Source organism: Pongo abelii, chromosome 2, assembly GCF_028885655.2.
Source record: "Pongo abelii isolate AG06213 chromosome 2, NHGRI_mPonAbe1-v2.0_pri, whole genome shotgun sequence".
NCBI lineage: Eukaryota > Metazoa > Chordata > Mammalia > Primates > Hominidae > Pongo > Pongo abelii.
The window spans coordinates 54,783,797-54,808,305 of record NC_085928.1 but is presented as its reverse complement, the minus strand read 5'-3'; the positions used below and the strand labels follow the sequence as shown (position 1 = coordinate 54,808,305).

The 24,509-nt window shown below is 36.8% G+C and overlaps 1 protein-coding gene across 13 annotated transcripts in view; it reads left to right on the top strand.

Moving 5' to 3' along the window:
- The window catches only part of ROBO1 (roundabout guidance receptor 1), a 1,183,344-nt gene that overhangs the window by 827,629 nt on the left and 331,206 nt on the right, over positions 1 to 24,509 (top strand). For all 13 annotated transcript variants that reach the window (XM_054551660.2, XM_054551661.2, XM_054551659.2 and 10 more), the window contains one exon: positions 14,904 to 15,230. In XM_054551660.2, the coding sequence (XP_054407635.1) occupies positions 14,904 to 15,230 (327 nt within the window). The remainder of the gene's footprint in view (positions 1 to 14,903; positions 15,231 to 24,509) is intronic.

Here is a 24,509-nt window from a genome sequence, read left to right as displayed (position 1 = left end):
AGCTTTATTTTCGGTGTTTCTTAAAAATCTAGGGAAAATAATTAATTCATCTACAAATTACTAAGAATCCTAATGTAATTCCAGAAAAGAGTTAGGAGGAGAATCTAAAATCAAATAATGGTGCTTATGACAACTTCCAAAATACTTGATTAATGGTTCCAGGTCATGGATCAATGTAATATTCTTTTGTGCATTAGAACTTATGCTAACCTGTAAAGTGTAGGTATTATTTTAGCCTCATTTTACAGATGGAGAAACTAATATTCAGAGAGTTTAAGCAGTTTATTCAAGTTCAAACAACTAAGAAGTACCAGAGGCTAGATTTGAACCCAGACCATCTGAATCCAGTCTCTAGTTTTAATTACTTTCCCCGCAGGTGTTACAGTAGTTTATGTCCCTCTACCCTCACGCTGTTTCTTCCTTTGATTCCAGTTTCTTCTACTATTGTCTTCTCTTGTATGGCTCTTATTTTTCAATATTATTCTTGTTAATATTTCTGCCTCCCTTGGTAGACTTCAGGCTATTAAGATCAGGGATTCTATTTCATATTTCTTTGTGCTGCCAATGCTTAACACAATTCATACTACAGTATAGGAATAATATACAGGTAAACAACTGATGGATAGATTGGTGGATGGGAGATTGAGAGAATTTGGACTTTAACACATGCAAATATATTTGTTCGGTATTTTACAGAAAGTAAAATTCTTCAGTTTGTATGTTACTTGAGCATTTTACTAAGGGGCAAATAGGAAGAATGAACTCAGCTAGCCAGCTTCAACCTTCCAGTTCCCTTAGTTACAGCTCAGGATGAAATCCTGCCTGAATTGGTTCAATAGTGACAATTCTCCAGTTATAGCCCTTCTAGCTTCTATGATATTTGGGTCTCATGACAGAAAACCCTCTCCTACTTAGTTATCTATGTATTATTAACAATGGGAGAGGGAAGGCAAAATTGTTTCTAAAATGTAACTTATGCTACTGCCAATCTTTTTCATATCTCTGGGGACATAGCCATACGATATTAGATTCTTTAGGAATATTACAAAAACACCAGGCATTCACTCCTAGAATTTCCTTTTGGTCTATTTTGGTAACCATTCTAGATGATAAATTCTACGATTGGCACTCAATTAATTATTAGGGTTATTCTAAATTTTGACTGGAGAAGTTTTCCTCTAAATAGTGTTTGCTTAGGTAGAAGTTTATAATCAAGAGACATTAGAATAAAATAAAGTAGCTGAGTGAAATGGCATTATATAGTAATCATGTAGTTATTACAATCCATTCCATTTTCCTTGTATTCATGTACTATATATAATTTTGGGTGAAAGTACTTAGCTTTTTTTGTAGAGTGTGGACTGTTTTTATACTTCTTATTTCAACAGTAAGCATGAGTATTTGGAAATGTGTGTAACTTAATAGAGGATATTTAAATATACTCTGCACAGTGAGTAATTAATGGGTGCTGCCTTCTTATTTTTTAATAAATGTCTTCTTGTAGGATGAAATTCTGACAGGAAAATTACAGGATTAGTGCCCATGGTAGGATTTATGTTAATAATTGGAGGCAGTTCTGCTCCTTAAAATGTAAATGGAGCTTAAATAAAAGTGTTAAGCAGCAAGGCTCTTTTAAGAATATAGGTTTGAACCTATATATAAATATATAGATTTTTATATATTATATATATAATTACATCCCTGTCCACACCTTGGACAGATACCGCCAAATTCTCTATTAATTGTCTATTAATATTTATGGTGTATCTGTCAGCTACTCACTGAATTTGTTCCTCTTGTGCTTTTAACAGTTTTATAAGAATTTTTGTGCTGCAAGATACATTAATATGATATTTGATGGAGACAGATATGTTAATCATTTTAGGTTTTCTAATTTTATACAGCAGTGTGAAAACAGTTGGATCAAAACAAAACTACTAATAAAATAAATACTGTTTTTTCTGTCTATTAAGAAACAGACCTGAAACACAAATAAACAAAACCATAACAAATATTAATGTCATGATAGAAAAAAATCATATATATGAATAAAGAATGAAATTGTATATATAATTCTTATAATACATATATTTATGCTTACCTCAACAGAATAGTAACAAGAGCAGTCTCTTAAATGGTTACTTTCTGTGTTTGTGTAAAAGTGACCTCTCAGAGGGGGAAGCAGTTTACATCCAACTAGGAGTTTGGTTTCCTCATCATAAATCTCATGTGACTTTGATATATTTCCTTGAAATACTTAGCACTTACGTGTATATCTTTTTCCAGCTGTGGTTGTGTAAATATTTAGATATTTCAGTCACTCATGTTTATATTTTATCTTCCAACTGGGCAGTCGTTGAAGGAATCCTGCCCTGCGCTTTCCCTGATGCTGGTCTTGCCTGAAGTGAGTTCTCAAGATTCTACCAGGATTCTTTCAGAGGGCAGTTGACAGTGTCAGAGAGAGAGAGAGTATCATCCTAGTTCCTTTGTAAAAGCCTCACGTCATCAGTCTGTATTTTTTTTTTTTTTAACCCCCTCTTCTTTGTAACTATTATGTTTACTATGCAGAATGTGGTTGAAACCTGGAAGTTGGTTCTGCCAATTGGGATAGAAATTTTGTATCTTATTACATAAAATATGTACTCATTAACATAACTAGAATGATAGTTATCAGATGTCTTATAGGAATGTGGAATTTATGAATGAAGAGAGAAAGCTTTTTATGAATAATGAGTCGAATATTATATATGTACTGTATGTAAATATATAATATAAATAATTGTGACAGAGTGAAGGTAGACACCACTTTTGGGGCGGAAGATTGCAATCACTGATATCTGGGACTTGGAACCTTTCATCCGCACTCTTATGAGATTTATATATGCTCTTCCATATTTGGCCTTGGTGTAACTCCCTTAAAGTTTTCCTTTAAGAACGTGAGTCAGAGTTATATATCTCTATGATATAGGTTATGTATGATGTATAATATATATATAGGTTTTATATATATTATTTATGATATAGGTTTTCCCTCAAGTATATTGGCAGAAAAAAAGTTGGAAACCAATGATATTGAATTTTAATTGTGCAAACAATTGTGTAGGAATTGAGGTTCTCAGAATATGAAAAACTGATAATATGAGGATACGTACTCAGCAATGTAAGCTCATATTTGGAGAAGATGGCACAGTACATGGAAAGCTTTATATCTCCATTTATTCATCATCAGGGTCTCTACTGAGTGAAGTCACTATGAAATCATTTACAGATACATATTCTGTGCATGGGGAAAGCACAACAGATGTCAACAGGTTTGACTGTTTCTTGATTTTTTTTTAACTTAATATTACATTTATTTTCTTTTTTTTAATGACTGAGGTAATCATCCTTTATATTTTCTTTTTTTTTAAATTTTATTATTATTATACTTTAAGTTTTAGGGTACATGTGCACAATGTGCAGGTTTGTTACATATGTATACATGTGCCATGTTGGTGTGCTGCACCAATTAACTCATCATTTAGCATTAGGTATATCTCCTAATGCTATCCCTCCCCCCTCCCCCCACCCCACAACAGTCCCCGGTGTGTGATGTTCCCCTTGCTGTGTCCATGTGTTCTCATTGTTCAATTCCCATCTATGAGTGAGAACTTGCGGTGTTTGGTTTTTTGTCCTTGTGATAGTTTGCTGAGAATCATGGTTTCCACTTTCATCCATGTCCCTACAAAGGACATGAACTCATCATTTTTTATGGCTGCATAGTATTCCATGGTGTATATGTGCCACATTTTCTTAATCCAGTCTATCGTTGTTGGACACTTAGGTTGGTTCCAAGTCTTTGCTATTGTGAATAGTGCCGCAATAAACATACGTGTGCATGTGTCTTTATAGCAGCATGATTTATAATCCTTTGGGTATATACCCAGTAATGGGATGGCTGGGTCAAATGGTATTTCTAGTCCTAGATCCCTGAGGAATCGCCACACCGACTTCCACAATGGTTGAACTAGTTTACAGTCCCACCAACAGTGTAAAAGTGTTCCTATTTCTCCACATCCTCTCCAGCACTTGTTGTTTCCTGACTTTTTAATGATCGCCATTCTAACTGGTGTGAGATGGTATCTTATTGTGATTTTGATTTGCACTTCTCTGATGGCCAGTGATGATGAACATTTTTTCATGTGTGTTTTGGCTGCATAAATGTCTTCTTTTGAGAAGTGTCTGTTCATATCCTTCGCCCACTTTTTGATGGGATTTTTTTTTCTTGTAAATTTGTTTGAGTTCATTGTAGATTCTGGATATTAGCCCTTTGTCAGATGAGTAGATTGCAAAAATTTTCTCCCATTCTGTAGGTTGCCTTTTCACTCTGATGGTAGTTTCCTTTGCTGTGCAGAAGCTCTTTAGTTTAATTACATCCCATTTGTCAATTTTGGCTTTTGTTGCCATTGCTTTTGGTGTTTTAGACATGAAGTCCTTGCCCATGCCTATGTCCTGAATGGTATTGCCTAGGTTTTCTTCTAGGGTTTTTATGGTTTTTATGTTAGGTCTAACATTTAAGTCTTTAATCCATCTAGAATTAATTTTTGTATAAGGTGTAAGGAAGGGATCCAGTTTCAGCTTTCTATATATATGGCTAGCCAGTTTTCCCAGCACCATTGATTAAATAGGGAATCCTTTCCCCATTGCTTGTTTTTGTCAGGTTTGTCAAAGATCAGATAGTTGTAGATATGTGGCGTTATTTCTGAGGGCTCTGTTCTGTTCCATTGGTCTACATCTCTGTTTTGGTACCAGTACCATGCTGTTTTGGTTACTGTAGCCTTGTAGTATAGTTTGAAGTCAGGTAGCATGATGCCTCCATCTTTGTTCTTTTGGCTTAGGATTGACTTGGCAATGCGGGCTCTTTTTTGGTTGCATATGAACCTTAAAGTAGTTTTTTCCAATTCTGTGAAGAAAGTCATTGGTAGCTTGATGGGGAGGGCATTGAATCTATAAATTACCTTGGGCAGTATGGCCATTTTCATGATATTGATTCTTCCTACCCATGAGCATGGAATGTTCTTCCATTTGTTTGTATCCTCTTTTATTTCATTGAGCAGTGGTTTGTAGTTCTCCTTGAAGAGGTCCTTCACGTCCCTTGTAAGTTGGATTCCTAGGTATTTTATTTTCTTTGAAGCAATTGTGAATGGGAGTTCACTCATGATTTGGCTTTCTGTTTGTCTGTTATTGGTGTATAACAATGCTTGTGGTTTTTGAACATTGATTTTGTATCCTGAGACTTTGCTGAAGTTGCTTATCAGCTTGAGATTTTGGGCTGAGACAATGGGGTTTTCTAAATATACAATCATGTCATCTGCAAACAGGGATAATTTGACTTCCTCTTTTCCTAATTGAATACCCTTTTTTCCTTCTCCTGCCTCATTGCCCTGGCCAGAACTTCCAACATCATGTTGGATAGGAGTGGTGAGAGAGGGCATCCCTGTCTTGTGCCCGTTTTCAAAGAGAATGCTTCCAGTTTTTGCCCATTCAGTATGATATTGGCTGTGGGTTTGTCATAGATAGCTCTTATTATTTTGAGATACATCCCATCAATACCTAATTTATTGAGAGTTTTTAGCATGAAGGGTTGTTGGATTTTGTCAAAGGCCTTTTCTGCATCTATTGAGATAATCATGTGGTTTTTGTCTTTGGTTCTGTTTATATGCTGGATTACATTTATTGATTTACATATGTTGAACCAGCCTTGCATCCCAGGGATGAAGCCCACTTGATCATGGTGGATAAGCTTTTTGATGTGCTGCTGGATTTGGTTTGCAAGTATTTTATTGAGGATTTTTGCATCAATGTTCATCAAGGATATTGGTCTAAAATTCTCTTTTTTTGTTGTGTCTCTGCCAGGCTTTGATATCAGGATGATGCTGGCCTCATAAAATGAGTTAGGGAGGATTCCCTCTTTTTCTATTGATTGGAATAGGTTAAGAAGGAATGGTACCAGCTCCTCTTTGTACCTCTGGTAGAATTTGGCTGTGAATCCATCTGGTCCTGGACTTTTTTTGGTTGGTAAGCTATTGATTTTTGCCTCAATTTCAGAGCCTATTATTGGTCTATTCAGAGATTCACCTTCTTCCTGGTTTAGTCTTGGGAAGATGTATGTGTTGAGGAATTTATCCATTTCTTCTAGATTTTCTAGTTTATTTGCATAGAGGTGTTTTTAGTATTCTCTGATGGTAGTTTGTGTTTCTGTGGGATCAGTGGTGATATCCCCTTTATCATTTTTTATTGTGTCTATTTGATTCTTCTCTCTTTTCTTCTTTATTAGTCTTGCTAGCGGTCTATCAATTTTGTTGATCTTTTCAAAAAACCAGTTCCTGGATTCATTAATTTTTTGAAGGATTTTTTGTGTCTCTATTTCCTTCATTTCTGCTCTGTTCTTAGTTATTTCTTGCCTTCTGCTAGCTTTTGAATGTGTTTGCTCTTGCTTTTCTAGTTCTTTTAATTGTGACGTTAGGGTGTCAATTTTAGATCTTTCCTGCTTTCTCTTGTGGGCATTTAGTGCTATAAATTTCCCTCTACACACTGCTTTGAATGTGTCCCAGAGATTCTGGTATGTTGTGACTTTGTTCTCATTGGTTTCAAAGAACATCCTTATTTCTGCCTTCATTTCATTATGTACCCAGTAGTCATTCAGGAGCAGGTTGTTCAGTTTCCATGTCGTTGAGCAGTTTTGAGTGAGTCTTAATCCTGAGTTCTAGTTTGATTGCACTGTGGTCTGAGAGACAGTTTGTTATAATTTCTGTTCTTTTACATTTGCTGAGGAGTGCTTTACTTCCTACTATGTGGTCAATTTTGGAGTAGGTGTGGTGTGGTGCTGAAAAGAACGTATATTCTGTTGATTTGGGGTGGAGAGTTCTGTAGATGTCTATTAGGTCCACTTGGTGCAGAGCTGAGTTCAATTCCTGGGTATCCTTGTTAACATTCTGTCTCATTGATCTGTCTAATGTTGATAGTGGGGTATTAAAGTCTCCCATTAGTATTGTGTGGGAGTCTAAGTCTCTTTGTAGGTCACTAAGGTCTTGCTTTGTGAATATGGGTGCTCCTGTATTGTGTGCATATATATTTAAGATAGTTAGCTCTTCTTGTTGAATTGATCCCTTTACTGTTATGTAATGGCCTTCTTTGTCTCTTTTGATCTTTGTTGGTTTAAAGTCTGTTTTATCAGAGACTAGGATTGCAACCCCTGCCTTTTTTGTTTTCGATTTGCTTGGTAGATCTTCCTCCATCCCTTTATTTTGAGCCTATGTGTGTCTCTGCACATGAGATTGGTCTCCTGAATACAGCACACTGATGGGTCTTGACTCTTTATCCAATTTGCCAGTCTGTGTCTTTTAATTGGAGCATTTAGCCCATTTACATTTAAAGTTAATATTGTTATGTGTGAATTTGATCCCGTCATTATGATGTTAGCTGGTTATTTTGCTCGTTAGTTGTTGCAGTTTCTTCCTAGCCTCAATGGTCTTTACAATTTGGCATGTTTTTGCAGTGGCTGGTACCGGTTCTTCCTTTCCATGTTTATTGCTTCCTTCAGGAGCTCTTTTAGGGTAGTCCTGGTAGTGACAAAATCTTTCAGCATTTGCTTGTCTGTAAAGTATTTTATTTCTCCTTCACTTATGAAGCTTAGTTTGGCTGGAGATGAAATTGTGGGTTGAAAATTCTTTTCTTTAAGAATGTTGAATATTGGCCCCCACTCTCTTCTGGCTAGTAGAGTTTCTGCTGAGAGATCAGCTGTTAGTCTGATGGGCTTCCCTTTGTGGGTAACCCGATCTTTCTCTCTGGCTGCCCTTAACATTTTTTCCTTCATTTCAACTTTGGTGAATCTGACAATTATGTGTCTTGGAGTTGCTCTTCTCGAGGAGTATCTTTGTTACGTTCTCTGTATTTCCTGAATCTGAATGTTGGCCTGCCTTGCTAGATTGGGGAAGTTCTCCTGGATAATATCCTGCAGAGTGTTTTCCGACTTGGTTCCATTCTCCCCGTCACTTTCAGGTACACCAATCAGACGTAGATTTTGTCTTTTCACATAGTCCCATATTTCTTGGAGGCTTTATTCATTTCTTTTTATTCTTTTTTCTCTAAACTTCTCTTCTCACTTCATTTCTTTCATTTCGTCTTCCATCACTGATACCCTTTCTTCCAGTTGATCACATCGGCTACTGAGGCTTCTGCATGCGTCATGTAGCTCTCGTGCCTTGGTTTTCAGCTCCATCAGGTCCTTTAAGGACTTCTCTGCATTGGTTATTCTAGTTATCCATTCGTCTATTTTTTTTTCAAAGCTTTTAACTTCTTTGCCATTGGTTCGAATTTCCTCCTGTAGCTCGGAGTAGTTTGATCGTCTGCAGCCTTCTTCTCTCAACTCGTCAAAGTCATTCTCCATCCAGTTTTGTTCCGTTGCTGGTGAGGAGCTGCGTTCCTTTGGAGGAGGAGAGGCACTCTGCTTTTTAGAGTTTCCAGTTTTTCGGCTCTGTTTTTTTCCCATCTTTGTGGTTTTATCTACCTTTGGTCTTTGATGATGGTGACATACAGATGGGTTTTTGGTGTGGATGTCCTTTCTGTTTGTTAGTTTTCCTTCTAACAGACAGGACTCTCAGCTGCAGGTCTGTTGGAGTTTGCTTGAGGTCCACTCCAGACCCTGTTTGCCTGGGTATCAGCAGCAGTGGCTGCAGAACAGCGTATATTGGTGAACTGCAAATGCTGCTGCCTGATCGTTCCTCTGGAAGTTTTGTCTCAGAGGAGTACCCGGCCTTGTGAGGTGTCAGTCCGCCCCTACTGGGGGGTGCCTCCCAGTTAGGCTACTCAGGGGTCAGGGACCCACTTGAGGAGGGAGTCTGCCTGTTCTCAGATCTCAAGCTGCATGCTGGGAGAACGACTACTCTCCTCAAAGCTGTCAGAGAGGGACATTTAAGTCTGCAGAGGTTACTGCTGTCTTTTTGTTTGTCTGTGCCCTGCCCCCAGAGGTGGAGCCTACAGAGGCAGGCAGGCCTCCTTGAGCTGTGGAGGGCTCCACCCAGTTCGAGCTTCCGGTGGCTTTGTTTACCTAATCAAACAACTAACTCGGCAATGGCGGGCGCCCCTCCCACAGCCTCACTGCCCCCTTGCAGTTTGATCTCAGACTGCTGTGCTAGCAATGAGCGAGACTCCCTGGGCATAGGACCCTCCGAGCCAGGTGCGGGATATAATCTCCTGGTGTGCCGTTTTTTAAGTCTGTTGGAAAAGCGCAGTATTAAGGTGGGAGTGACCCGATTTTCCAGGTGCCATCTGTCACCCCTTTCTTTGACTAGGAAAGCGAATTCCCTGACCCCTTGCGCTTCCCGGGTGAGGTGATGCCTCACCCTGCTTCGGCTCGCGCACGGTGCGCTGCACCCACTGTCCTGCACCTACTGTCTGGCACTCCCCAGTGAGATGAACCCGGTACCTCAGTTGGAAATGCAGAAATCACCCATCTTCTGCGTCGCTCACCGTGGGAGCTGTAGACCGGAGCTGTTCCTATTCGGCCATCTTGGCTCCTCCCTCCACATTTATTTTCTTCTATCCCCAAAGAACTCTTTAATCTGTTCTGGAGGCTGAAATCTGAGATCAGGGTGCAGGCATGGCTGGTTTCTGATGAGGACTCACTTTCTGGCTTATAGATGGCCGCCTTCTGTGTCCTCACATGGCAGAGAGAGAAATAGAGCAAGAGAGCTCTTGGTGTTTTTATCATCTATATTTTAAAAGTAAGCAATCAAGGTGCAAACTGAACACCTCCAGTATTGGAAGCAAGCGTGAACAAAGCATGTTTCTCTATGGATTTTAACTAATTAACCATAGCAGTATTCATGGAATAGTTGGAAAGAGCAAGGACTTTGAATCTGACTAGGATTGAATTCCAACACTGCCACTTCCCAGCTGAATGACAGCTGAGAGTCTCAGTTCCCCCATATGGACACAGATATAACAATACACACTTCATAAAGATGTTGTTGTAATAAAGAAGATGGTGGATAATTAGTAGTGGTTTTCTTTTCTATTCCTTTTCTTCCTGCTTAGACTTTATAACAAATAATAATTTATTATACTTTTTTAATAAAGATGATGATTACCATTTACGGTTTTTATTATTAAAGTTAACAGTCACTCATAAATCATCACTCCGAAATTGGAAGATCTTTTTCCCGAAGGTTATACATTATGAGAAATGTGGGATTTCTATATTTTGTTATAACCTCCAAGGTTATTGGCTTAATAGTCAAGTAATAGGTTTTTTGCCGATCCTATTCATTCTCCTCAAATTATTAAATGCTTGATAGTGTATATTTTCTCTTGAAATATGTTCCTTAGAAGCAAAGTTCAGTGGGATATTCTGCAAAAAATAAAAATAAAAAAGAGTTCAGTGGCCAAATAAGTTGGGAAATGCTACATATTATACCCCTCTTCTTGTACATCATAGTATGCATTAGCAGACTAATCACTCTGAGAACTGCAACTCTTCCTTGAAACAATGCCTAGTAACAATCTGAAGAAAGAATATTCCATAGAGCCTTTTGAGAAATTTAGCGTTTAATAATATGGAAAACATTTTTATTGCTGAGACATTTACTGAATTGTTATGTACAAACATCATGGTAAAAACTTGGTCCTGAGTTCCATTCCCAAAGCCATACTGGTTGTGGTTTCGCTATAGGGGACTGCAAATCAGGGACAGCGTGAACTCTCAGCAACACTGCACTTTAGTGGAGCCTGGGTGACATCCAGATTCTGTAATTGGTCATTACTTCCTGTACATCATCTCTCTAGACTTAAAAACAAAACAAACAAAAACCTTTCTTTGTTTTTTTTGAGACTGAGTCTCTCTCTGTCGCCCAGGCTGGAGTGCAGTGGCACGATCTTGGCTCACTTCAAGCTCCGCCTCCCAGGTTCACGCCATTCTCCTGACTCAGCCTCTCGAGTAGCTGGGACTACAGGCGCCCGCCACCACACCTGGCTAATTTTTTTGTATTTTTAGTAGAGACAGGGTTTCACCGTGTTAACCAGGATGGTCTCCATCTCCTGACCTGGTGATCTGCCCACCTTGGCCTCCCAAAGTCCTGGGATTACAGGCGTGAGCCACCGCACCCGGCAAAAAAAAAAAAACAACTTTTTAGAGACGGAGTCTCACTATGTTGCCCAGGCTGAAGTGCAGTGGCTATTCACAGGTGTGATCATAGCACACTGCAGCCTCATGGGCTCGAGGGATCCTTCTGCCTCAGCCTCCTGAGTAGCTGGGACTACAGGCGTGTGCCACTGGGCCTGGCTTCCCCAGACAGTTTTGATCTTTACTATGGATCTAATCAGTGGCTGTATTCTAATTGACTTTCCAGCTGAGATTTCTTTTTCGAGGTCAAACTTAAGGATATGCAATTGACAGCTTGTCAGTACTGTTTGGCTATTCTAGAAGTATCCCAAATTCTTCATGTCTCATAATGAATAGAATTATCTCCTTACCCTTCTTCCTCTTACCAAATTTCACTCTCTTATTCCCTGCCTTCAGTGAGACTGCTCCTCAGCCATTACACAGACAAGAAACATGGACTCTCCCTGCCCTCTGCCTGTCGTCCGTCCTGCCCTCTGCCTGTCGTCCGTCCTGCCCTCTGCCTGTCGTCCGTCCTGCCCTCTGCCTGTCGTCCATCCTGTGTGTTTGCATTTCCTTTTACTCCATATTGTCAGTGGCTAGACTCTGTTGATTTTACGAATTAATATCTTGGGATTCTTCCTTCTGTTTTCCCTTCGTCTGTTAATGTCTAAGTTCTGGCTCTCAGATTTCTTTCTTTATTTTTGAGACAGTGTCTCCCTCTGTCCCTGTGCTGGAGTGCAGTGGTGTGATCTCAGCTCACTGCAGCCTCGACTTCCCAGGCCCAGGTGATCATTGCACCTGAGCTCCTGAGTTGCTGGGATTACAGGCATGCATCATACACCTGGCTAATTGTTGGAATTTTTTATAGAGACATGGTCTCCTTGTGTTGCCTAGGCTGGTCTTGAACTCCTAGGCTCAAGTGATCCTCCTGCCTTGACTTCCCAAAGTGCTGGAATTACAGGCATGAGCCACCATGCTTGACCCTGGTTTTCAGATTTATTGCTTGAAATGGGTCCTCACTAATTCCTTCTTAGCTCATCTTGTTAGGTCCAGTTTCATGCTACCAATAGCGAGCTCTTTAAAACCAGCCTTGATGATACTCATCCATTGCTTAAAATTTCTTAATGGTTTCTGGCTGCCTTCCACTGGGTTCCAAAACTGTGGCTCAGTGTACAAAGCCCAAGAAGTTATTTATTGTTGCTATTTCTTCAGACTTATACTTCACAGTCTCTGAAATGCACCTTATACTCAGGCCATACTAAGCAGCTTGCAGGTCCCACAAGTGTACCACATACTCCTGTAGCTGTGACTCTGGGTGAAATCATCACCTGTCTTCCCTTTCTGACTCATTCTTCAAGGCTTATCTCAAACGTAATGTGTTTGAGTTTCTTCTCTGACTTGCTCAGGCGATCTTCGGTGACCCTTCTTTGTGTTCTCATAACAGCCTATATATCCCTATTTTCTATCTGAAATGGACTTTCAGATTTTAAAATAAAAGTTGCTTTAATTAAATAAATATCTCCTCAGCAGTCAATCCTCCTTAGCATCCACCTTTCAGAATTCCATCCAAGGTAAAGGCCAAGAACATATTACAGTACTTAATCTTCTGAAGTTGTATAGCACTGACTGTGATGACTAATATAAAATCCAATCTGAATTTCACTTGGCTTCAACATAGCCTTAGAGAGTATGAGTTTCCAAGTAATTTTTTTCTTTTATATGGCTAGTTTATTTCCTCCTTTTCTAGAGCTTAGTTTCATTGAAAGCATCTATACCATGCTCTATGCATGCACTAAGCTAAAGTTATTAGTGTTTCAGATTATAAAACTATTAGCATTTCAAATTATAATTTTTGTTTCATGGTGGACATGAGCAAATAATAGATCTCTCATTATTCATTAATATATTTCACTGAGAAAAACATGAATTGGAGTAGTTACAAATTAGATACAAATAAGCCTCATGTAGGGCTTACAGTCTATTAAAGGTTGAATATATACGTGTTAGTTATAACTTTGAAAAATAAAATATTTTCCTGTCTTGTCATAGAATGCATGATTGTTAAACTTCATCTCATTCTGCCTAGTTAGGTCTTTCTTTCAGCACTTCATTCTATTTTGTCATTTATTCAGCACATGGTTTACTGAGTACTGTAACGTGCACAGCACTCTGCCAAGCATAAGGGAAATACCATGGGCAAAACCAGACCCACAGATCTTACAGAAGGGTGGGAAAAATAGACAAGTAGCATCCAACAAATAGATTTATATATTGTAATTCTGATCATTCTTACCAAGGGTAGCTGTATAGTGCTATTTCGGTTTATAAAACGAACATTTAACTTTCTTGTAAAGATTAGGGAGAGCAGAGATTTGAAATAGAGTAGATGTATTCTACTGTAAGATTACTTCAAGCCCAGGCCGTGTGGCAGGCATAAGTCATGTGGCAGGAGGATGCGCAAGGTACTTCTGCAGCTAACAGAAGTCAGGCTGAAGACAGCAGAGAAGAGCATGGAACAGGAAGTGTGTAGACAGGTGGATCAGGGAACGAACATGCCAGCTCTTGTAGGTCTAGTTAAAGACTTACCTTAAGAGCAAATCAGTTTATTTTAAGAGCCACTGAAGTAGAGGACAACCCACATTACATTTGCATTTCAGAGCCTTCATCTGGCTACACTGAAGTGAAACGATTTCAGAGGCTTTCCTACATCCTGGTAGAAAGGGACGGTAGTTGGACTTGTGATGGTAGCTGCCTATATAGATGAGGCTAAGCAGAGTAATTTGAGAACTTTTTGGGAGGAATTTGGGAAAAACTAGGGGACAGAAAGAGAGGAAGACTGGTTTCTAATTTGCCTTATTCATTGACCTTGAAACACTAGATGAAGGCACGGTTTGGGACTCTTTCAGTAAGGCCTTTGGCTGTTGAATTTGAGAAATCTTTGATAAATTTACATATTTACTCTATATAAGCAGAAATAAGATAGGAATGTTATAAAATATGAAACATCATTCCTGTTTTTGAGTTATAATCTCATTGGAAAAAATAAGGTACAGACACAGAAAATATTTAAGTGGCGTATACACACAGGGCTTCATTTATTAAGTAATATGTAAAGTCCAGAATGAAGCCCCTCACTCGATATCCTTTTCCACTTAATAGTATATTTAATTATTTAAACTCAGGTACTTAGCATTTCATCTCTGAAGTCTATTAAAATATAAGTTATTATTAATAAAATTAATTTATTAATAAAAACTCTGGGGAAGTATATATACTTTATTTAGGAAGATATAAAAGTCTACATAAAAGACAGTTCTATTATATATTTGAATGCAAATGTTCATTAGTATATAGCGTATGTTTTGTTGAAGTGTTGACTGATGTTTGTTAAAAAGGAGCTTCCAGGGAGCCATGCCATTATTTGTAATAAACACATTCCTCTGCAGAAATGGACACATGCATGGTGTAAACACACAATGTAATGGGCTCTGAAAGGACTTGCAGATAAGGGATTTGAGGAGTAGACAGGATTTGCACAGGCAATGTGTAAGCGAGAGAAGTTTCTGAGTGGAGACTCAAAAGGATTCAGGAATTGGAAGGTGTAGTCAAAGCAGACACCAGAAAGATTGTTAGTAAATAGGGTAGGAAGGCTAGGCCAATGTTATGCAGTGTTTAAATAGTAATGGTTAAGCCAATGCTTTTGAAATAAGCGATTAACTGTTTTCAAGTGATATATGAAGATATTTTGTGAATTCTTCTGCAGGCTCCCGTCTTCGTCAGGAAGATTTTCCACCTCGCATTGTTGAACACCCGTCAGACCTGATTGTCTCAAAAGGAGAACCTGCAACTTTGAACTGCAAAGCCGAAGGCCGCCCCACACCCACTATTGAATGGTACAAAGGGGGAGAGAGAGTGGAGACAGACAAAGATGATCCTCGCTCACACCGAATGTTGCTGCCAAGTGGATCTTTATTTTTCTTACGTATAGTACATGGACGGAAAAGTAGACCTGATGAAGGAGTCTATGTCTGTGTAGCAAGGAATTACCTTGGAGAGGCTGTGAGCCACAATGCATCGCTGGAAGTAGCCAGTAAGTAAACTGGGCGCTCTGCGTTTGGCAGGGGGAGTGGCAGAGTGGCATCATTTGTTTGAGCATGGCAATGAAAAGTCGAATTTGTATCTCAGGCCTTACCCGAGGATAATCTCTAGCTTTGTATATGAATACAATCTACTATTTCGGTTTTCTGTATTTCTTATCCTAACTTGTTATTCAAGCTAAATTGGGATTTCCACAGTTTGTTAACGATTTGACTTTTGATTGGGAGTGATTTTCTCTTGGAAAATTTTATTAAAATTGTTCTATCCCCTCCTTTGTTACCTTTAAATATATTGAATAGGGAACCATGTGCTGCCTATAGTTCAGCTACTTGAGACACTGAGGCAAGAGAATTGCTTGAGCCCAGGGGTTCTGGGCTGTACTGCACCATGCCCATTGGGTGTCCAAACTAAGTTTGGCATCAGTATGGTGACCTCCTGAGAATGGGGAACCACCAGGTTGGCCTAAGGAGGAGTGAACAGGCTCAGGTCAGAAATGGAGCAGATCAGAACTCCCATGCTGATCAGTAGTGGGATCATACCTGTGAATAGCCAAAAAATACACACACACACACACACACACACACACACACACACTCTTATCCATATCTACATATGAGAATTTGCCTATAAATAAGAGAGTATGGGATTTAAAAATTTGTCTTCATTAAGAAAAATACCTTCAACTGGCAGTTTAAGTTAGAGTTTTGAACCATTTCTAATTCTAGAAATGTGTTTCTATTAAAGCTATATCAAAAAAGTATATATGCCTTATATTTTATTTTCTTGGCTACTGTAGGGTGCCTTTGGAAGAAAACAGGTGTATGTTATCCTCAAGTAGTTGATGGTTCAGTTTATTTACACTAGCACCAAATACAGTTCATTTGAAATTACCCTCAAGAAGGATTTATTGACTAACCATTAAACTGTTGTATCTATAGGCTAGACTTCTATTGCAGTTGAATAAGAATTGAGCTTCTTTTATTTTCTATCTACATTTAAGGAGTAGCCAAAATGATTCATTCCCTTGAAAGGATCCTGCTGTATATAATATGACAAAAATTGAGAATTGCATAGGGATTGGAGAGACAAATTAAATTTAGATAAAATTCACTTTATATATAATTTTCTGTAAAACTATATACATAACTATGTATATATTTGTATATGATGTTTTTCCAAGATAATTCATATGTTAATATAATTTATGTTCAAAATTTTAATTATATAATTAGTTTTCATAGTCTCCAAAATTGTCTTCAATATTCAACTATAACTTAAGTGTAAAATTATACATTTATATAATTATAAAATTATAAATGTAGAAAGGAATTTGCTCAATCCTTTTATTATTTATTATTACTCAATCATATTATTAACATGAAATCAGCCCTAGAGAATGTAAATGACTTGATCACTCTCCCAGAGCCTCATATTACTTAAGACAGAATGCCAAAAATGTCTGATATGAGCGTAAAATATAATTAGATACAATAAAAATTAAAGTAACCATTTTAAACTATGTTGAAACTAGCTATTCATTTTTAAAATATTTCTTTGAAGTTCTACAATCCAGTTTATGTTTGCCTATTCACAATTAACTAACAATGAACTTATGACCTTTCTCTTATTGTCTTGATTCTCAGTAAAGGTCTCAGAACTAAATTAGTGAGGTGAATGACAGCTGTCATCATAACAGAAGGCTAGTTTGCTTTTTTTATTTTTTAAGGCCAACTTGAATGTAGCCCATGCAAAATAAGTTTAAATGTTCGACCTGTTTATAAAAGAATGTATAGTCCTCCTTCAGGATTCATGGGCGATTGGTTACAGGACTGCTGTATATACAAATACCCATGGATGCTCAAGTTCCTTATATATGACATAGTATTTACACATAACCTATGCACACCCTCCCCCATATACTTACAAATATGTCTAGATTATGTACAATAGCTCATATACTAATTGTTGCTATACCGTGTTGTCTAGGGGATAATCGCAAGGAAAAAAAAACCCATACATAGTCAGTATAGATACTATCATTTCTTTTCCCCTAATATTTTCCATCTGTGATTGGTTGATTCCACAGTTGCAGAGCCCATGAATATAGAGGACCAGCTGCATTTTTTGATAAAGTCATATTTCAAAGTTATGATATTAGTATCTTTGTAACTTTTGACACATTTATATTTCAGAATAATTATTCTATGTGGAGATAAAACTAAGTTATCTGAAAACAAATTTAGAGAATCAAAAAGGTGATACAGATGACCTAAACCAGCTCCTATTTTGGTAGATAAGAAACTCCAGAGGGTAAAATAGTGATTGTTCTCAGGAATTATAATTGCTTATAAGTGAAGTATTTACTAACATTGATGTTTTCAAATATCGAAAATCACCCTTTTTTCTGTATTATTTCCTACTCTACCTGCGTTTTTATCATTGTCAGAATTTTTTAAAAAGTTACAGACTTGAACAAAAGGACTAAATGCTTACTTTCTAGAGCTTCCTTTTCAAACACCTTTAGTTTTACCCCGACATGATCAAGATACTTTGAGTGCACTAGGATGTAGAGAGTTGTCTTTTCTAATCTGGCTTTTGTGTAGATATTTTAAAGATACTATTAGTTGCCAGTTAAGTTCTCTTTCTTAGCTAGACATTCCATTACCTTGAGAGGCCATTATGGGAAAAGCTTTCTAGCCTTAGTCAACAAACATGCAATCATGGAGTTGAAACCAGCCATAAGATCATTACATCACTTTTACCAGCAAAATATTCAAATACAGAGCCCCTTAATGTGTGGCTCATAAATTTTAGGATGATGTTCATCAGTATGTCTCCAAAATGTTTTCAAGCTCCTGAGAAAAAAGAATATTATAATTTACTGAATACAATTTAATATGTGTACTTTAAAAATACTTTAAGATAATATTCAGGAACAATTAATATACTTTTAAATGGAGAATATATATATAGCAAATATTTATCAAATATAGTTTGATATTAATAAGGATAGTTTTATAATAAACATTCTTATTAGTGATAATAAATATTTGAAACCCTGGGCCAAGCGCAGTGGCTCATGCCTGTAATCCCAGCACTTTGGGAGGCAAAGGCGGGCAGATCACCTGAGGTCAGGAGTTCGAGACCAGCCTGGACAACATGGTGAAACCCCGTCCCTACTAAAAATACAAAAATTAGCCGGGCGTAGTGACACATGCCTGTAATCCCAGCTACTCAGGAGGCTGAGGCAGGAAAATTGCTTGAACCCGGGAGGTGGAGGTTGCAGTGAGCCGAGATCACACCACTGCACTCCAGCCTGAGCGACAGAGTGATGAGACTCTGTCTTAAAAAAAAAATACAAAACAACAAAAAAAAGAAACCTTGAAAAAAATTGAGTAGTATTTGCTTTGAATAATTTTTATACTAGTTTAATTGCAGTTATTATAAGCATGTTTTTAGCCGGACATGGTGGCTCACGCCTGTAATCCTGACACTTTGGGAGCCCAAGGCAGGAGATCACTTGAGGCCAGGACTTTGAGATCAGCCTGGGAAACACAGCAAGACTTCATTTCTGCAAAAAGTGAAAAAAAAAAAAAAAAAAAAGAGAAAGAAAAAATTAGCTGATCATGGTGGTGCATGCCTGTAGCCACAGATACTCGGGAGGCTGAGACTCAAAAAAAAAAAAAAGAAAAAAAGCATATTTTCATTCGGGCAAATTGTATGACTTAGACACGTAAGCTTATAAGCTTATTGGAAAAATTAAATACTCTGTAGTTAAAAAGGTTTTGTGTGTTTACGATGTCTAGAAACTATTATTTAGGAAAATCATGCTACAGTGCACTACAAATGGATATGTGGTAATTTCATTCACTGTATTTCAGTTATTTAGGCGATGGGTAGTGCTAATTCACCATTTTTAAGACGTTTGAGTCCTAAAGTCAAAACCAGCTTTTTGTATGTGACATAGACAGGGTAAATGTGAGGGGGAAGCATGGACTTTATTTGCTGTCAGTTAAGCCTGTAAAGTATTGTTACAGTTTAGGTTTTATTTTTTCCTGGAAAATATTACTACTTAAAAAAATGTTTCCTCAGTTTAGGTACCAGAAGTTTAATGAGAACTATTCTTACTTTCCCCAAGGCTCAGACACAGGAAGACAAAGATTGCATCTAATTGCTTAGTGAAACTATCGCCCCCAAGTAAAAACATTAACGAAAAGTGTCTTGAGGCAACACAGGTTTCATAGCACAGTTGTTGGTAATGCTTTCAAAACCTTTATATGTGTTTTATTTGCCTTTAAACCAAGTTTTACAGCTGTAACAACAACTGTATTTCTTGGTTCCTAACAATTGTCAACCTCTCAAACATTGAAAAAAAGTTAATATAGAATGCCATTTAAAACCTTTATTTCTGTATAGAAATAATATTTTTGTCTATTGTACCTTAAATATTTATTTAAGTTGAAGTAATGCACCAAAGTTATTCTATTTATCAGGTATTTGGGGGATTATTTATTTTTATTTTCATTTATATCCCAGTTATAACAAGGGTAGACCTCAGTGCAGATATTGTTTAATGTTTTGCTGCTGTTCTTTGCTGTGTAGTTAAAAGCTATAAACCTTTTTCTCAAAAACAGTTTTGATGCAGTCAAAGTTATCTCACACAATTATAAAGTCAAAAAATTGGAATGCCAAGAAATGTATAGTAGTTTTTATCTCTAACGTTTTCACTTGTAATTATTTGAAGTTTGATTTTATAAAAGAAAACAATTTTTATGCACAAATGTGGTTTTAAAATTTATTTTTCATTGATTATTTTTCTTTGCAAACCAATAATCACATCTTGATGAGAATATGAAATTATTTAATTTAGAATACTTTGCTGTTTTTAAGACATAAAAACTCACTATTTGTCTAATTCAGTTTTAAACCCAACTTTCTAAGAAGGTCTTACGAGTTGTATTTTCTTGCTTGTTTTGGATTAGCTCTATTTAAAAGTTTATATTAGGAAAATATTTTGTGGGTCTATTCTCCTGTACCCAATATCACCAATGATTAAACTTAGAACTCCATGTTATGCCTGTCACAAATTGATAGCATGGATCTTTGACACAACTTATATTTAATACGTAATTTGATCTTGGATAATTACATTGAAGTTTAAAGAAAGTTAATTTGAACCTTGACCCTCATGTTTTCCATTGTAGAACATGGCTCTCTACATCATCTGCTAAGCAATATACAGTCAGCATATGGCTATTTGTTTCCATTTAAGCTGTTTTCTCCTGAGGAAGAAAAATTCCCTCCAGACTAGGCAGACATCTGCTGGCTATCTCAGCAGCAAAACCATAGAAGAACTATTTTTCCTAAAAGTGTATATGTATTTTACTAATTAATTAAAGATTATGTCTATTGTAGATTTTACTAACTGGAGTGCTTTTTAATAGTAATTGCTTTGAACTAAAATGTATACATTTTGAAGGAATATTTTCTCACTGCTTTCAATATATTATGTTCTTTCATTGTTATTATTAGTAACTTATGCTTCTTAAAGTGACTTAGAATTCAGATTATACAGTTTTCCTCATGTGGGTAAAATGAGAACGTGAACTGACCATGTATGCTGAGTAGCCACATGTTTACCTAGGTACGATAGAATGTATTTCCAAAATCTCATCCGTGGAAGATGGAAGGATTACTCCTAGGGGTAAAACGGTTCAGATGAGATGAAGTGGAGTGGAAATAGAATATGCGATTATAAAATATTGTTTGATTGATTGGTGTGTGTGTGTCTATGTGTGTATCATCAGGAAGATTCAGAGAAGGAAAGATTTGTTCAATATAAAAGAGCAGATCAGTGATAGAATGAAGACTGGAAATTGGGTCCCCCCATTTTGAGCTTAGAATAGATGAGAATCCCTGAGTTCTGAGATATCAGCACCACAGCTTAGAACTAACTCCTTGGCAAAAGTAGATGGTCTTTGGTGAGGGCAGAAAAGCCATGTATGTGAAAACACATGCATATATGTATATATCTTTACTTGACAGACTTTTTGTGTTTGAAATTGAACTAGCTTTATATTGCATCTTTTAAAATATTCCTTGTTTCCTCTACTTTTGTCTTTAAAAAAAAAGTACCATTTAAAAATGCTTTGATCAGATTCTAAAACATTTTTATACATCTTATTTTTATTTTCAGTATTCAAAGAAAGACTGTTAAAGGGTGGTTTAGTTTCAATTTTTAAACACCATTTTACTTTTTTGTATACTTATACTCTAAAATATACTGGCTCTTTATTCCAAAAATGATTCATGATTAAATGAAATAATGCATGTAAAATATATAACACAGTTACTAGCACATGGTTATAATTCATAAGTCTCAATTGTTGTTGCTATTGCTTTCACTACCTTTTTCTCTTTACTTCCATTATGGTTAGACACTGGAGAACTGAAAGATTATTTAAACAAATCCTCTTATCTGAAAGGGGACTTGGACAGTTCTGATTTCAAAAATGAGATCAGTTCTTACTTTATTTTGAATTTGAAGATATATTTGCTAAGATACTTAAATTTAAATAAAATGCTTCATTAATTAAATTTCTTTAAATATTTCTGATTAAGTAAAGAATATACTGGAAATACTAAACACCATCTTGAAATTGATCATGTGGGAAATTGACGCTTTGGATCCTCACTGGTGATGCAGGACATGCAAATAATCTTGAGTCCACTCAGTTTTGTTTCAGGAACAAATTTATTTTTTTAACTTTTATATTCAAATTTTCTTTTTCAATTTACATTTGTCCACTTAAGTAAAGAAGCCATATTGCTAAGTTCCATGACATGATTATGTTTATTGAAGACTTTTTTGCTATCACTCAGAATATGTTCTTCTGTCATTGCCTTGCATAACAATATATTTGGATTTTTATTAATAGTTATTTTATCATCTTTAATGACCAAAAAATAAAAATCAGAAAATCATGGCATCTCCATGATGTCAGTAAGTAGTGAGTCCATCAGTCCACCTGTTGCATCCAAGTATCAGGTTTAAATTGTTTCATAAGTGAGGTATAGGCACATTACCTCTTGAAGTAAGTATAGCGTGAATTCTGTATTGGATGGGAAGAAAGCAGAAGTATTTGGATATACATTAAGAAAAAAGACACTTGTCATTTTCTTTTAAAAGCACATAAAATTCTCTTTATGTTTTTGGATTTTGCTTTCCAAAGAATAGTTAATATGAAATATCAAAATAGAAACTTATATTTCATAATCCATATGAGAGGTTTCAGTGCTAATGGGCAGAAAGAGAAGATTTGAGTTTCAATGGGCATTTCAGCAGAAAAGGACAGTTTGCTGACCATTTCAGTATGAGTGTTAGAGAACATGGCTGTGTCAGAGAATGTAATATTCCTTCTAGCAATAAATAACCTCAGGTTATAGTCTATCTTAAAACTATGCTTAGTTAAACAGATTATAGGCTCACATATCTGTTTAGTTAGCTTCTTATTTTTCTGTTTAATCTCACAGAAGTGTGTATTAATCCTTAGCAACTTTCTAGAAAGTTGCTAAGATCTTAGAGTGGGAGTAGTTTACACAATTTCCTTTTTTATTATCCATCACAGGTCAACTAAGATGATTTATAAGCTTACAAAAATCATTTTTATAAAAAAATTCTGAAATTATATTTTACATTTTGATTGCAGAAGTAATATATGCTAATTATAGAACACTTTTAAAGTACATACATGCATTTGCAATCCCACTATCCAGAGATAACTACTATTGAACTTTGGGTGTGTATCCGTCTAGTCTTTTTTTCCTGCACATTACGTACAGAACGATCCTATAAGCAGGTATTTCATATGTATTTTCTTATTTTCTATGGAAAGCTATTTACTGTTCAATAATATTTACTCTTTTCTTAGGTGGCCAAAAAAGGCATTAGGTATGTTGGAATACATAGTCAGCTATGTCATAAAGACTAAATGGAAAAGTTTGACTCTCTAGATTGGATGCTACAAAACAGCTGCTGTCAATGTAACTGTGTTCAGTATTACTAGATACACTATCCTGGAACAGATTCAATCTGGTGATCTTGGGGTTAAGGGTGACGTATTTTATTACCAGTCTCATGAGCTACTCCTTTTATTTTCTTGAAAAGTAGCTGATATTCATACAGGCTGAAAAGTGCTAAGATGAGTATTTCAACATTAGTTGATACTTAGATATAAAGCCCCTTGAGACGTCCAGAATATCAATTCAGTATTTTGTTATTTATGGGAAATTCTTGGCAGTGTCTCCTTGTATCAACAGTACTGTCTTTAAAAACTCATAAAATGAAAAGGTGCATCTGGTTATCTCTCAAGCCTTATCATCAGATTACTCTTTTTAATCCTCCTAATTTACTTATTATTTAAATGCTAGAAATCTTTCTCATATTCATAGACTAACTTGAGAATCATTTGTATTTAAAGCTTTTGCTTCACAAGTTTAATTTAAACCTTAGTATAATTAATTTTAATTAATACTGTATAGTTTAACTGAAGCTCTCACTACTTATCAGTTTAAACTTTTTTTTTTATTTTTGAGACAGGGTCTCACTCTGTCACCCAGGATGGTGTGCAGTGGCACAATCACCCTCACTGTAGACCCAACTTCCTGGGCTCAAGCGATCCTCCTACCTCAGACTTTTGAGTAGGCGGGACTAAAGTGTGCGCCACTACACCAGGCTATTTGTTTTGTTTTGTTTTTACTTTTTCTAGAGATGGGATCTCTCTGTATTGCCCAGGCTGGTCTCAAACTCCTGGTCTCAAGTGATCTCCCTTCGTTGGCCTCCCAAGTGCTGTGATTATAGGCATGAGCCACTGTACCTGGACAATTTAAACCTTTTTAAATCTATACTTGCTGTACCATAGATTTGTCAGGTTAGAATAAAACATGGTTAAATATCCTTGGTGGATAAAAGTTCTTCTGTTGTTTTGTTACACAATATGGACATTGAAAATGTTGTTTTTGGCTGGGCACGGTGTCTCATGCCTGTAATCCCAGCACTTTGGGAGGCCGAGGTGGGCAGATCACTTGAGGTTAAGGCTTCGACACCAGCCTGACCATCATGGAGAAACTCCGTCTCCACTGAAAATACAAAATTAGATGGGCATGGTGGTGCATGCCTGTAATCCCAGCTACTCGGGAGGCTGAGGCAGGAGAATCGCTTGAATCTGGGAGGCGGAGGTTGTGGTGAGCTGAGATCGCGCCATTGTACTCC